A 15,060-nucleotide genomic window follows, 5' to 3' on the forward strand; every position below is an offset into this window, starting at 1 on the left:
ATTTGGATATAGGACTATAGGTAACATTGGATCAGGTTTTGGAAATGTCAAGATTAACAACTGGAATCCCAAGTCCCACAATGCTGATCTCAGTAAGCCATGTATCACAATCAAAGACATTGTTGTGAATTGCATTTTAGTCCAATGACGAAACTAAAACAAGTTGTGCTGAAGACAAAGACAATACGACCACAGTCAAATACTGTTTATTGTTCATCTGGACAGTTAATGATTGTGGTTTTGATATTATCCAGGCCGCTGGAGAGACAGACATCTGCTTAACCCACAAGCTTCTTCAATTGAGACCTTTATAGAAAACAAACGTCTGCTGGACTAGAATACAAAAGGCTTGGGGCTAAAAATGTGGAATGAATGGAATGTTTAAAAACCTTAATTACAATTAAAAAACATGGGTTAGTGCTCATCACCTGCACTGAGCAGAATTGAGAGTGACAGAAATAGCTAGGGACTATATGGAATCAATGTATTTTTCAAAAGGACAACAAAGTTATGAATCTACTTGTATGAATCTTTTTCTTCAATGCACTTGATTGTCTTGCACATTGTGTCATTCTGAATACAATTGTGGATTTCGGGGTTTTGACCAAAATAATGTAAGGTCTGTACCATGTCTCTCTAATGTACAAGATGTTAACCAAAAATAGTGATTTCTAACAACACCCAGTGGACAAAGCTGAGCTAAAAGCCTTTCTGCCACTTGGTTTTTACCAGTAACCGAATTAAATTACTATCTCTCAAAACAAAAAAAACAAGCACACAATTTCGATTTGAAAATGCATTGATCAATACCATTTAAGCAGTGAGAGAGCCTTAATGCAGTTCAATAATAAATGACAAAAACAGCATCAGATTGTAGAATGGCTGGTGAAAATATTGTAGTGACACTTGTCTACTCAAATAGTGCAAAATGGCTTTGGTGGAATGATTACAAAATATGCAAAGCAAAACGAACATTTCTCCAACACTAAAAACAATCTAATAAAAAAAAAGAAAGTTCACATGAAACCTTTTATCACCTTTACAGTCAGGCAAAAAAAATGTATTAGACAACAATTCATACAATAAGGCCCAACGTTAGTAGTATTGTAGCATAAATGTTCCCCTTAAACACTCAATTAAGCAAATCTTCCATCTTCACAATTACCACAGCATTTAATGTTTGTTAATACAAAACTTACATTCATTTGATATTGCTGTATGACAAAAATAGTGTTGATTCCACAAGCTGATGAAAACAGTGACAATGTATATAAAACCATAAGAAAACACAGCCAGTCATCAGCCTCGCCATCGCAATTTATAAAAGATTGTGATTCAAATTTATATACAAGCAATAGTAGTGGAATGAACAGATGAAAAAGGGCACGTGGTTTCCCACAGTTCAAGAACAGTGCTGCTCAAATAACCTGAGGATGACGGAAACACATCCGTAAACATTTCCCTCAGAGATACACGTCCATGGTCTGAAGGATCATGTGGCGGCACAGGGGGCAGTTGTGTTGGTAGATGGGCTGGCTCAGCAGAATGTTGGTGCAGTTTCTACACAAGCACAAGTGACGGCACGGCAAAAGCACGACAGTCTTGGTGCTGTCCTGACAGATCACGCACTTCTTCCTCTCCTCCTGCTCCTGGAGAAGATTCAGCAGGTTGTCCGACGGAGGGCCTTTACAACTGTCCTCAGACGGAAACTTCCGGAGCGGCCTGTGAGCGCTGGAGCTTGGAAGCGGCAGGTTTAGAGGATCGTCTGCTTGGTTGGTGTCCTCGCGAGCGTTTTCCACCACCGGATCTGCTGCGTTTAGGTCAACTTGAGGCTCAAGGTTGTGCTCAGGCTCTCTAACGTCCCTTTCCGCAGCTTCTCTCCTTGCAGGAATCACCAGGAGGCCTATCCTACTACGATGCCAGGCCAGTCTCTGCCACACATTCCTCTCGAGGACGTAGAGGCGGTGTAGAGCTCTTCTGAGTCGCTGCAGGAGTGGCACAGAGTTGATGTAGTTGATTATGTTCAAAGATACTTGTCTTGGGATCGCTGGATTCAGGTATATGGTGGTACTCGTGATTATGACAAACGTGAGCAGCAGCCCGTAAGAGTTGAGCAAGAACACGCTCATGAAGATCTGGCAGACAGATCCCAGAAACTCCATGGCTAGTCTGCATGGTGTCCACAGCAGGATGGAGGTGCCAACGAGACTGCTGTACAGGAAGGTCAGCACAGTCAGGGTCAGCTCAAGAGCTTTCTGCAAAGGGCAGGACACTGCCTCCACAGTGCTGGCCAACACGGAGTATAAATTTTGCGTACCAATGAGAAGTAAGTTAATGATCGTGTTGACGAAATAAAGCAACAGGCTGAACACGATGCCACAGCCTTCCCACGCCTGCCGTAGCAAACTGTGTCCCGACAGCAAACCGCGGTGAAGAAGCTCTTTGGTGCGCAGTAGCAGATGTGAAGACAGGTATCCGATCATCTTGAAGCTTTCCAGCATGCCTCCGAGCAGTTGCGTCCAGCCTCCGACCATGTTATGGGTCACGACGGTCACTCCGTCCCGCATGGTGATGATGCAAAGCAAGGTGAGATTCCAGCACTCAGACACTGAATTTGTGAGCAGCATGGGCAGACAACTGACAAAGGAGATCACTGCCGCCAACAGATGAATTAATGAGTTGACAATCACAAAATTTAAATCCAGAAGGAGGCAAATGACATCTATGCATTTTCCAACTGAACTAAAAATCAAGCTCAGTAGACCCATAATAAGGATATCTGCTTGTGAAATGTCACTTTAGTTCACCGTAATGGACTATTATCATCTGTCATAGTATTTGTGCTGCCAAACGACACAGTTCAGTCTGTGCGTTCACAAACAAACAGCTTTGGTAGCCAAGCTAGCTGCTAGCTCGCGTGCTAACCCATTCGCGTCTTAACGTATCGTCTTGGCAAACCGCTTAAGATTTAAATAAAAGCAATTCCAGTCGTATTAAAACTGAGCATTAGCTGGGAATGGCACGTGTCCTCTGATTTGGACAGATACACTCATCCGAAATAGGGTTAGCATGCTGCTCACACATGGACGGAAACTGCTCGGCGGATGTTTACGTTTGAAAAATGAAACTGCCCATGTCGTCTGGTTGTACAGATCTCTGTATCCCAAACTTATGTTGATTCTTAGAACATGTTGTAATCCAAGCGTCCGCGCTATTTTATGAAGCTCCAAGACGACGACAAACTCAGACGTTTCTTTCTTTGAATTATTCGTGGGCTAGAATCGAAAGCGTCTCTCTCTGTAGTCCGTTGTTTCCGCTTTACTACATGTAGTTGTTTGAAGTGGATCAACTCTGCGCTCGAGCTGTGCAGAAACGCCCGCGGCTGCTCTTATTATGCACCACCTTTATTTTCTTTACCTTTATGGTTATTTCATGTTGCATGATCTGATTATATTGCAGATAAAATTGTATAGATCAAAGTAAAGTCATTATCTTTGCTCTTATTACAGGCATTTAGCTATTGTGGACTTTGTTGCCATTTTAAACGTTTCATTGTTTAGATTTAAATGATCAAGGGCTGTGTTTCCGCTATCAGTAGTTTGTCTATCAAGCTTGTTTTCTGTTAGCTGACCCTAATCTGTTTGTTTACAGCCCATACAGTGTGACAACGTGCCCTATCAAGATATTTTGTCACAAAATGAGTATTCAGTAAACTATCTATATTCCTGATCAAAAACATACAGTATGTTTCGTTTATATATATTTATAAAACGGTTATTTTCAATCCTTGATTCTGATTGGACAATAGTGCTTTATTCATGGTAAAACATGGATATGACCGCTTCCTAAGCTCAATCATCACAATGTCTGTTCTGTCATGAAGTGGACTTGATGAGAAAACATTTATTTGAAATGTCCAGTGAAATAATGATGATCTCATCTGCTCATTTAAATTGGACAAATAAACAAAATTATGATTTCCATTTATGCCAATCAAGATTCAAACCAGAAGAAAATATATGACTGATAATGGCTAATAGAACAAAAGTTGTGGTTTTGCTTGTCAATAGAGAAAGAATAGCCAAATTAGCTAGTGAATTTATAAATGCCTCCATTAATATTTAAAGGAGAAAATACACACACACACACACACACACACACACACACACACACACACACACACACACACACACACACACACACACACACACACACACACACACACACACACACACACACACACACATTTTTTTTACATGTTGCAGGTCAAACACTGTTTAACCTTTGTTTGAGGTCAAGCAGACATTCTCTGCTGTAGGCCTCTTGGGAAAATAAACAAACGACACTGATATGAGGCCGTTTTTGGAAGTAACAAATGCCTGGAGAATAGATTTCCTTTAACAAATGTCCTTCTTCTAGTGCATAAGACAAAACATAACTGCCATATTTTCCATTCAGGTCACTTCCACACCATTAAACTCGATGACAGTCCTTAAGTGCTCCTGTCTGCTCCTTGCTACCTTGAGCATTAAAAGAAACCTTATCTCTTAGGGAAACAAAATACTGGTGAATTGATTACAACAATAGGATATTTTGTTGATGTCTGTTCTATTGTTTCACTCACCCATGCCTTAAGAAAACGTATTTCCTGTTATGTGATGACAGCTGCTGGATTCTGTTCAGACCAACAACATGAAAAAGTAGTTTTGGAAAGATGTGTGTTTCTTAGCACACATTTTGTTGTATTGAAGTTTTCCTTGTCCCCAAAATATTCTTGAAACTGTAGGACAATTCATAAACATTTTGTCACAACTTATTTACATTACATCCAGTCGTTTTGGAAAATGGAACTTAATTTAATCCCATTGTGTCAAGACTACATTAATCATGTTTTTTGACAAGTGGAATTAGCAGCATGATTTGCATGGGACTGGAGTGGGAGAGTAAATGTGTTATTTTGCATATGTTTTGGGAAATATTTGTTAGTGTTTTAGGTTCATTTATGTTGAAAATGAAGGAACATTTGTTATGTTGTAGTTTTGTGGTTACCTTTGTGTAGAAGAGTGGAGCTTAGCTTGTGGGCTAAGCAATATTGTCTATAAAAAAGCTTTAGCTGTACAGCTTTAGCAGTCCCTGTTAGCTTGCTACCATGTGCCATTGTTAGTTAGCAATTAACTGGAAGAGCTTAAACAGAGTTACTTTGGTTAAGTCTAATTTTAGAAAGGTTTACTGAATTCAGTTAGATTTTTGCTCTACAAAACTTTGAATTAACAAGTTTGTTTAACAATAATTGTGTGTTTGCAAGCTTTAATTAGCTAACTGTGTTTTCATAAATTCATTGAGCAAACTGCTTTTTGGGTACACATCATCAAGAAAGAGAGCTTGCTAATTTTTTGCCATTTACTTGCTTAATATAGGCCCTTTTTTGACCCATTTCGATTTTTGAGTTGTCGGAAGAGTACTAGATAGCTTGAAATGTTATGACCTTTTCTTATTTAGGGTCAAAAACATTCTTGCAAAGTGTAACACTCTGATGTGTTGTAAAATGTGCAATTGCATGAAAAAAACAAAACAAAAACTGAGACAGACGAACTCCAGAAGAACTGCGGTAATGTCTCCAAGACATTTGAAGAAACCTGCAAAGATGAAAAACTATAGGTTGCAAAGGGTTGTCTCACCAAACATATATTTGATTTAGTTAAAAGAAGTTAACTGATTAATCAGATGACATTGTTTTTGAACATATCCTCACTTTACAGTATTTTTTTTACAAGTGCCTAAAAGTTTTCTCAGTACTGAAGATTTGCAGGAAGGTTTTTTCGAGTATCTTGGAGACGTAGCCGCAGTTCCTCTGGATTTAGTCTGTATCATTTTTTTCTGTTTCTTCATTAAATCCCAGATGTTGGAATTAAACTCGATCATGGTGATTTCAAGATCTCCACATTGTCGTCGCTGATCCCGCCTCTCCCACCTCCACTGCAATAGCCTATTCAGCAATTCTGTTCAGTCTGTCAGTGCCTCAGTCTTCCGTTCACCAGCGTACAAGCAAGTGAAAAGTAGCGATTCACTTAAGAAAAAGTAATGATTCTTTTTTGAAAAAGTATTGATTCATTTTTTTAAAAGTAGCGATTCACTTTCGAAAAAGTAGCGATTCTTTTTAAAAAGTACCCTAGTGATTCTTTTAAAAAAAGCAATTGTTTTCAGAAAAAAGTAGTGATTCTTTTCAACGCATTCTCACCCCAAGGCGTCACCTTTGACCATGCTTCAATATTTGACGTTTTAGGCGATCCTACGGCGTCATCTAACTGACGCTAAAGGAAAGCGTCAGTTAGAGGACGCAGTTAGGTTTAGGTGTGGGGTGGGGGTAGGGTACACACGATCCTAGGGCGTCATCTAACTGACGCTAAAGGGCGCCTAAAGCGTCAGATATTGAAGCATGTCCAAATGCTTCCCAAGGCGCCAGTTAAGTGACGCCTTGGGGGTGAGAATGGGCTGTTCTTTTTGACAAAGTAGCGATTCATTTTGAAAAAGTAGCGATTCTTTTTTTTTTTTAAAAGTAGCTGTGTTGTTCTTAAGGCAGTTAATAATTTAGTAAATAAGTTAAATGTTTAAAAAGCATTTCTAAAGGTTTCTTATAAATATTTCATGTTTATTTGTAAGTTTTATTTAAAAAATATTAGCGGACAATTTCACCTCCGGTTCTGCCGCGCTAACTTCCGGTTTCGGTTTCATGTAAACAGAGCAGGCGAAATCCAGCATGATACGGTCCGCGATCTGTCGCCATTCTCATTAAAGCACTGTCAAGGCAATGCCGTAAGTTTATAAATATGTTTATACAGATCTTAAGTAATGTATTTTTGTATTGTTTAGTTGAGAAATGCATTTAAAGCGCCAATGTATGACTTTATTTTCGTCTGTGTAGAGATTAGTTTTTCTAAGAGCATATTGTGTATGCTTTCAGTTTTCACCATCTGGAGAAGAAATTAAAATGCAAAAACGTCCTTTGTGGTCCTGGTCTTCTTCAGTGGTTTATCTACGTGTTCATTTGGCAACATAATAGTGAAAAGGCAGCATTCAGAGCTTCATCGGGGTTAAAATGGCGGCTAGCAACAGATCTGCTACCAACGCAAGTCTTTCATCCTCATCTGCAAGCAGTGCCGCTCGTGCTCGAGCCAAAGCAGAAGCGGCTAGGGTAAGAGCCTCATATGCAAGCAAGGAAGCACAGTTAAAAGTGGAAAAAGTGAAAATCGACACAGAGCTACACGTGCTAGAATTACAAAGAGAAGCAGATGCCGCAGTAGCTGAGGCAGAGGTGCTAGAAGAAGCAGAGCTAATACGAGATGGGCATGAGAGCCGAAGAACAGAATCAGATAGAGTTAAAAGAGAAAGAACATGTGAATATGTGAAATCTCAAATGGATGTGAATAAACATAATGGCCCCGCTCCAGTCACCTGCAACCAAAGTGATGAAATAGAGGGCACATTCATCACATGGAATCCTACTGAAAATGACGTTTCAGACGCAGAACCTTCACGTGTTAATACTAGGCCCAAACGCCATATCCAACACACATCCGTGGCTTTCCAAACCACATCTTCCTCTCCTAAAGGTGAGACTAAACCAAAAAGTGAACAAATAAAGAACGCACTCAACCCATTCTCTAGCCCTTTCGTGCCTCCCTACAACTCACCTGCAAGTACGTCACACCAATCAGAGCCACTTGCACAATATATAGCACGTCGTGACCTCATCACTTCAGGTCTTTACCAATATGATGACAAACCAGAGAATTTCAGAGCGTGGCTCTCCTCATTTACCGGGGCTACAGCAGACGTTCACCTCACGCCAACACAAGAGCTCGACTTGATGACAAGATGGTTAGGAAAGGAATCAAGTAGTCAAATTAAACGCATTCGCTCTGTGTATGTCAATAGCCCCGCAGTAGCTCTACAGAAAGCATGGGACAGACTCCATGAGTGTTATGCAGCTCCTGAAATAATTGAAAAATCGCTCTTCCAGAGATTGGACAATTTTCCTAAAATGACAGCAAAGGATAATGTGAAATTAAGGGAACTTGGAGATCTGTTACAGGAGATTCAAGGAGCAAAAGAGGATGGGTATCTGCCTGGTCTTCTCTATCTTGACACGTCACGCGGAATCAGGCCGATTGTGGACAAACTCCCATACGGAATTCAGGAGAAGTGGATGTCACTAGGTTCACAATATAAAGAGGATCATCAAGACTGCTTTCCACCGTTCAGTTACTTTTGTAAGTTCATATGCAAAGAAGCTAAGAGACGTAACGATCCAAGCTTTAACCAACAGTACAGCCTAACCCAATCACACCCAGAAAGACCTTACCTGAGAAACTTTAGCTCCGCCAAACCCATCTCCGTAAATAAAACTAATATTACACCCCCCAACAAGGACTTTAAAAGCAACTGCCCGCTGCACAATAAGCCCCACCCACTCAATAAATGCAGGACATTCAGGAACAAACTGCTCGAAGAAAGAAAGGCCTTCCTCAAAGAGAAAGGAATCTGTTTTAGGTGCTGTGCCTCGGACTCTCATCTCGCTAAGGACTGCAAATCCACAGTAAAGTGCTCCGAATGTGAAAGTACAAGCCACGAAACAGTAATGCATCCTGGCCCTCCACCTCAAACCATCAAGGCTCCTGCTCCCGCTCAAGAGGATGGCGGGGAAGAAAAAGACATCTCAGGCAGCATCGCAGTAACCACTACATGTACCAAAGTGTGCAGTCCAGGTCAGTGGGGTCGTTCTTGTTCAAAAATTTGTCTTACAAAGGTGTATCCAGAGGGTCACCAGGACAGTGCGGTTAAGGCTTACGTCATACTCGATGATCAGAGCAATCGATCCTTAGCAAGGCCAGAGTTCTTCGATCTGTTCAACATTAAACACAGACTAGTCAGTTATGATCTAAGAACATGTTCAGGCCTCGTTGAAACACGGGGGAAAATGGCTGAAGGCTTTTACATTGAGTCTTTAGATGGGTCTGCGGTAATCCCGCTTCCTCCTCTCATTGAATGTCAGGACATTCCTAACGAAAGAAGCGAGATCCCAACTCCAAACGCTGCACGACACCAGCCACACCTTCGGTCCATAGCAAAGTACATTCCAGAGCTAGACCATAATGCAGAAATACTTCTACTGCTAGGACGAGATGTTTTACGTGCACACAAAGTAAGGGAACAAGTTAATGGCCCTCATCATGCGCCCTTCGCCCAGCGCCTAGATTTAGGGTGGGTCGTAGTTGGGGAGGTGTGTGTAGGTAAGGTCCACAAGCCTACAGTCAACTCATTCAAAACCATTATTCTTGAAAATGGCCGCCCCACAGTTTTTGGACAGTGTGATAACTTCCGTCAGCTCAAGGAAACGCCGTACAGTAACAGGCACACTAAGGCTCCAGAGAAAAGTCTGGGACAATCAGTTTTCAACCACAGCAAAAGTGACAATGAGCCAGCTCCCTCCGTAGAAGACACACGTTTTTTAAAGATCATGGATGAAAGTATGTACAGAGACGATGACAATAGCTGGGTCGCCCCACTTCCTTTCAGAGAGCCTCGCCGGAAGATGCCTAACAATAGAGAGCTAGCAGTCAGACGTTTTTTGTCTCTCAAGCGGAGTATGCAAAAGAAACCCCACATGCAGCAGCAATACGTGGAGTTTATGGGAGGGATTTTCTCCAGCGGTCACGCTGAGATAGCACCCGCACTGAAGCAAGGAGAAGAATGCTGGTACCTCCCCACGTTTGGGGTCTACCACCCTCAAAAACCCAACAAGATCAGGGTAGTTTTTGATTCTAGTGCCCAGGAGGATGGTGTCTCACTCAATAGTGTACTCCTCACTGGCCCCGACTTAAACAATAGTCTCATAGGGGTACTCCTCCGCTTCCGTAAAGAAAGCATTGCTGTTATGGCTGACATACAGCAGATGTTTCACTGCTTCGTAGTGCGTGAGGATCACCGGGACTATCTTCGCTTTCTGTGGCACAAGGACAATGATGTTGAGAAGGAGGTCATTGATTATAGAATGAAGGTCCATGTGTTTGGGAACTCTCCATCTCCCGCTGTGGCTGTTTACGGTCTGCGAAAGGCCATCGAAGCTGGAGCGAAAGACTATGGGGCCGACACTGTCAAGTTTGTGAAGAGACACTTCTACGTCGATGATGGTCTGATTTCTGTGCCTTCTCCAGCCGAAGCTATTGACTTGCTCCAAAGAACGCAAGCTTCACTTGCTGAGTCCAATCTGCGCCTGCATAAGTTTGCGTCTAATTCACCTGCAACCATGCAAGCCTTCTCTCCTGAAGATTGTGCAGCAGTCCTGAAAGATCTGGATCTGAGTGGTGAGGAAGCAGAATCACAGCGCAGTCTAGGTCTAATTTGGGAAACCATAACAGACACATTCACATTTTCAGTGGCAACAACAAACAAGCCATTTACTCGCCGAGGTGTCTTGTCATCTGTTAATAGTGTCTTCGATCCACTAGGCTTATTAGCACCAGTCACCATTCAAGGAAGAGCTCTACTCAGAGAACTCACCTCAGAAAACTCTGATTGGGACACACCTCTTCCAGAAGAAAAGCAGAGCAAATGGGAAGCTTGGAGGGATTCGCTGCAGAACTTAAGGGAACTCCATGTCCCTAGAATGTACACATCTACCACTCTCAGTCAGGCAAAGCGCAAAGAACTCTATGTCTTTTCAGACGCATCGACCAAAGCAATAGGTGCAGTAGCCTACTTGAGAGCTCTGTATGCTAATGACAAAGTTGAGGTGGGGTTTGTCATGGGTAAAGCAAAACTAACTCCTCAGTCACAGCCCACTATACCAAGATTGGAACTGTGCGCCGCTGTCTTGGCTGTAGAGATAGCTGATCTCGTCAGGAATGAGCTGGACATAGAGTTTGACGCTGTTCACTTCCACACAGACAGCAAGGTGGTCTTGGGCTACATCTGTAATGAATCAAAAAGATTCTACACATATGTTCACAACAGAGTGCAGCGTATTCGCCAGTCTTCAAAGCCGGAGCAGTGGCACTATGTGCGCACCGAGGAAAACCCAGCGGATCACGCATCACGCTCGCTCACAGCAGCTCAACTATCAAAAACTACTTGGTTCACTGGACCTTCCTTCATCCGTCGTTCACCCCCAGAGGCAAAAAATGATAACAACTATTTTGAGTTAGTTGAGCCTGACAAAGACTGTGAAATCAGGCCACAAGTGAGAACTTGTTCCACTCACCTTCAAGTAGTCTCCTGCAAGCGCTTTGAGCGCTTTTCCACCTTCAAGTCTTTGGTCCGTGGAGTCGCCTTCCTCATTCACATGGCAAAATCTTTCAATGGCTCCAATTCAAACCATGGATGCAAAGGGTGGCACATATGTCAGTTTCCTCGTACACCAGATGAAATGGATCAAGCAAAGCGTGTCATCCTTCAACAAGTGCAACAGGCCACCTTTGCAAAGGAGCTGTCTGCCCTCAACGCTGGCAAATCCATCGCCAAACAAAGCCCTTTGGAAAAGCTCAGCCCAGTCCTGGACAGCGGCATCATTTCAGTTGGAGGTCGTCTCAAACACTCAGAGCTTGAGAACTCTGAAAAATACCCGATAATTCTCCCTAAGGACAGTCATGTTTCTATCCTGCTCACTCGCCACTACCATGAACAGGTCAAGCACCAGGGTCGTCACCTAACAGAGGGTGCAATAAGGGCTGGAGGTCTGTGGATAATCGGTGGAAAGAGACTAGTTAATTCAGTTATCCATAAGTGTGTTATCTGTCGCAAACTGCGTGGAAAGCAGGAAGAGCAACTCATGGCAGACCTTCCCCCGGAACGTTTGAAAACATGTCCTTCCTTTAGCTATGTCGGCCTGGATGTTTTCGGGCCTTGGACAGTAACCACCAGACGTACCAGAGGTGGTCAAGCACAGAGTAAGCGTTGGGCCATCCTGTTTACCTGCATGAGCTCAAGAGCCGTGCACATTGAGGTGATTGAGTCCTTAGACACCAGCAGTTGCGTAAATGCCCTCAGACGCTTCTTTGCCTTGAGAGGCCCTGCCAAAAAACTTATATCGGATCGTGGCACTAATTTCATTGGGGCTTCCAAGGAGTTAGGAATGGACAAAGCTCTGCAACTATACCTCAATGATCAAGGTTGCAGTTGGGAATTTAATCCGCCTCATGCGTCCCACATGGGAGGCTCCTGGGAGCGCATGATCGGCATTGCACGGAGAATATTGGATTCAATGCTGCTTCAAAGTAAGGTGCAACTCACTCACGAGGTATTGTGCACACTTATGGCTGAAGTGTCAGCAATCATAAACGCCAGGCCACTCCTTCCAGTTTCATCCGATCCACTCAATCCCTTCATTCTCTCTCCCTCCATGCTGCTAACCCAGAAATCGTGCCTTACACCTCCTCCTGGAGATTTCTTGGATAAGGACCTTTACTCCAAGCAATGGAGACAAGTTCAGGCTCTTGCCAATCAGTTCTGGACACGCTGGAAGCGAGAGTACCTGCCTTTATTGCAGCAGAGGCAGAAATGGACTGTATCTTGTCGTAATCTGCAAGTTGGTGACCTTGTTTTGCTTAAGGACAAGCAGGTCCCAAGGAACAGCTGGCTCATGAGTAGAGTCACGGCAACCTTCCCTGGGAAGGACAATCTAGTAAGGAAGGTCGAGGTCACAGTAAATGACCAAGGCACTCGAAAGACCTTTTTGCGACCAGTTACTGAAGTCATTCTTCTTTTGCCAAAGGACTGAAACCCGCTAAGGTTTTGTTGTTGGTAGTGTCCTCTCTGAGGTCAGGCGGGGAATGTGTTGTTCTTAAGGCAGTTAATAATTTAGTAAATAAGTTAAATGTTTAAAAAGCATTTCTAAAGGTTTCTTATAAATATTTCATGTTTATTTGTAAGTTTTATTTAAAAAATATTAGCGGACAATTTCACCTCCGGTTCTGCCGCGCTAACTTCCGGTTTCGGTTTCATGTAAACAGAGCAGGCGAAATCCAGCATGATACGGTCCGCGATCTGTCGCCATTCTCATTAAAGCACTGTCAAGGCAATGCCGTAAGTTTATAAATATGTTTATACAGATCTTAAGTAATGTATTTTTGTATTGTTTAGTTGAGAAATGCATTTAAAGCGCCAATGTATGACTTTATTTTCGTCTGTGTAGAGATTAGTTTTTCTAAGAGCATATTGTGTATGCTTTCAGTTTTCACCATCTGGAGAAGAAATTAAAATGCAAAAACGTCCTTTGTGGTCCTGGTCTTCTTCAGTGGTTTATCTACGTGTTCATTTGGCAACATAATAGTAGCAATTTTGTTTTGTGCTTCTGACCTCTTTGTCTGTGCACTTAAATAAAGAGCATTATTGCATTTACATCCTGTTACTGTTGGCCGTTACATGCACAAATTAAAATGTCACTGAACTTTTGCTGTAATGAGCACTAAAACACACCAAACCAACAATTACTCAAAACACACACACTCGTGCAAGACACCCGTCAAGTTTGAAATCCATCGGACTAACGATTCGAGAGATAGGCTATATTTGATTATGAGACAGACGGACAGACAGACTTTCCTGTAATTTATAGATAGATATTCACAGTTTATGAAAAAGATTCTCATGTTATTTTTTTTATTTGTTAAAGGTTGGCTTTTAACTTTTTTGTGTGTGTGTTTTTGTTTATGTGTGTGATTTTTGGTGAATTTTACTGAATTCAATTAAGGTGAAATTTTAATGTTTGTAACCAAATTTAGAACTTAATAAGACTGGAATAGCTTGCAGCTGATACTGTGTTGAGTCAGGAAGTTTATCAAAAGCAATATGAGGAGAACTATTAAAAGTCATGCAGTTAGAGACAGACTGATGTGCAGTAATTCAGAAGCTTCTATGGGAAAACACAAACTCTCAACAGATGAAACCACTGGTGTGCAGACTGGTCACAGCCTAGGCTATGACCTCACATACCACTGCAGCCCACAGGCTCCGTTTAAAAAAGAAGCTTAGGAAGGGAGCATGAAAGTGGAAGAGAAAATATTTAAATGTTCAATTTTACAATCCCTTGGGCCTTTATTCTTAGTCTGTGAAAATGTGCCTTCCCAGTGATGTAATTTTTACCAGGGCGTGATCCTTCAGCATCAGATTCCCATTGCAAACAAAGGAAATGCTGCTAGTGCTACAAAAGATTCTGAGATATGCATATGCAAGCCTCTCTCTCTCTCAATATATACATTTATATTCTCTCTTTTAAACTACATTTAAACTAAACTTTAAAATTAAACTAGCGGCTACAACAGCAGAAGACCCCACCGGGTACCACTCATCTCCACTACAAATAGGAAAAAGAGGCTACAATTTGGAAGAGCTCACCAAAATTAGACCGTTGAAGACTGGAAAAATGTTGCCTGGTCTGAAGGGTCTCTATTTCTGTTGAGAAAATCAGATGGTAGAGTCAGAATTTGGCGTAAACAGAATGAGAACATGGATTCATCATGCCTTGTTACCACTGTGCAGGCTAGTGGTGGTGGCGTAAAGGTGTGGGGATGTTTTCTTGGCACACTTTATACCCCTTAGTGCCAATTGGGCATCGTTTAAATGCCACGGCCTTCCTGAGCATTGTTTCTGACCATGTCCATCCCTTTATGGCCACCATGTACCCATCCTCTGATGGCTACTTCCAGCAGAATAATCCACCATGTCACAAAGCTCGAATCATTTCAAATTCGTTTCTTGAAAATGACAATAGCACTCATTTATCATTCTTACGTAGAAACGGGCGTATATGTTGGCATAAGTTTATGCTTACACTCCTCTCACCACCTGATTTATGAAGCTATCCATCAGTGTTGTAGTACTCGAGACTCGGACTCGTCTCGGACTCGGTCTCGAGACCATATTTTAATGGTCTTGGTCTCGTCATGGACTCGTGTCCATTTGGACTCGGAATTGACTCGTACTCGAACATTTTTTTTTTTTAGGACTCGGAATTATTCCCGAGTCCACTCGAGTTCAATTAAAAATATTTTTCATGATTATTAA

General features: G+C 42.1%; 3 protein-coding genes across 5 annotated transcripts in view; 2 read left to right on the top strand and 1 right to left on the bottom strand.

The window, feature by feature from the left end:
* Window positions 1-190: 190 nt before the first annotated feature.
* rnf26 (ring finger protein 26) lies at window positions 191-3,347 on the bottom strand. The gene has a single exon (XM_039670681.2). The coding sequence runs from the start codon at window positions 2,766-2,768 to the stop codon at window positions 1,464-1,466; it is 1,305 nt and encodes a 434-aa protein (XP_039526615.1). The 5' UTR covers window positions 2,769-3,347; the 3' UTR covers window positions 191-1,463.
* The window catches only part of mcamb (melanoma cell adhesion molecule b), a 47,265-nt gene continuing 34,663 nt past the window's right edge, over window positions 2,459-15,060 (top strand). For both annotated transcript variants that reach the window (XM_039670678.2, XM_039670679.2), the window contains exon 1: window positions 2,459-2,586. The gene's annotated coding sequence lies outside the window, so the exon portion shown is untranslated. The remainder of the gene's footprint in view (window positions 2,587-15,060) is intronic.
* Window positions 6,554-13,268, top strand: LOC120472229 (uncharacterized). Of its 2 annotated transcripts, XR_016146879.1 has the most exons (3): window positions 6,554-6,813; window positions 6,962-13,080; window positions 13,229-13,268. XR_016146879.1 is itself a non-coding variant. In XM_039662311.2 (2 exons), exon 2 carries the CDS (start codon window positions 7,097-7,099, stop codon window positions 12,773-12,775), a length of 5,679 nt encoding a protein of 1,892 aa, XP_039518245.1. In that variant the 5' UTR covers window positions 6,554-6,813; window positions 6,962-7,096; the 3' UTR covers window positions 12,776-13,268. The 2 variants fall into 2 exon arrangements, 1 of the variants encoding a protein (XP_039518245.1); XM_039662311.2 differs by having other exon boundaries at window positions 6,962-13,268.

Source organism: Pimephales promelas, chromosome 16, assembly GCF_988280905.1.
Source record: "Pimephales promelas chromosome 16, fPimPro1.hap1.1, whole genome shotgun sequence".
Lineage (NCBI taxonomy): Eukaryota > Metazoa > Chordata > Actinopteri > Cypriniformes > Leuciscidae > Pimephales > Pimephales promelas.

Coding starts and splice junctions, on each gene's coding strand:
- rnf26 (XM_039670681.2), bottom strand. CDS start 2,768: ATGGGTCTACTGAGCTTGATTTTTAGTTCAGTTGGAAAATGCATAGAT.
- LOC120472229 (XM_039662311.2), top strand. CDS start 7,097: ATGGCGGCTAGCAACAGATCTGCTACCAACGCAAGTCTTTCATCCTCA.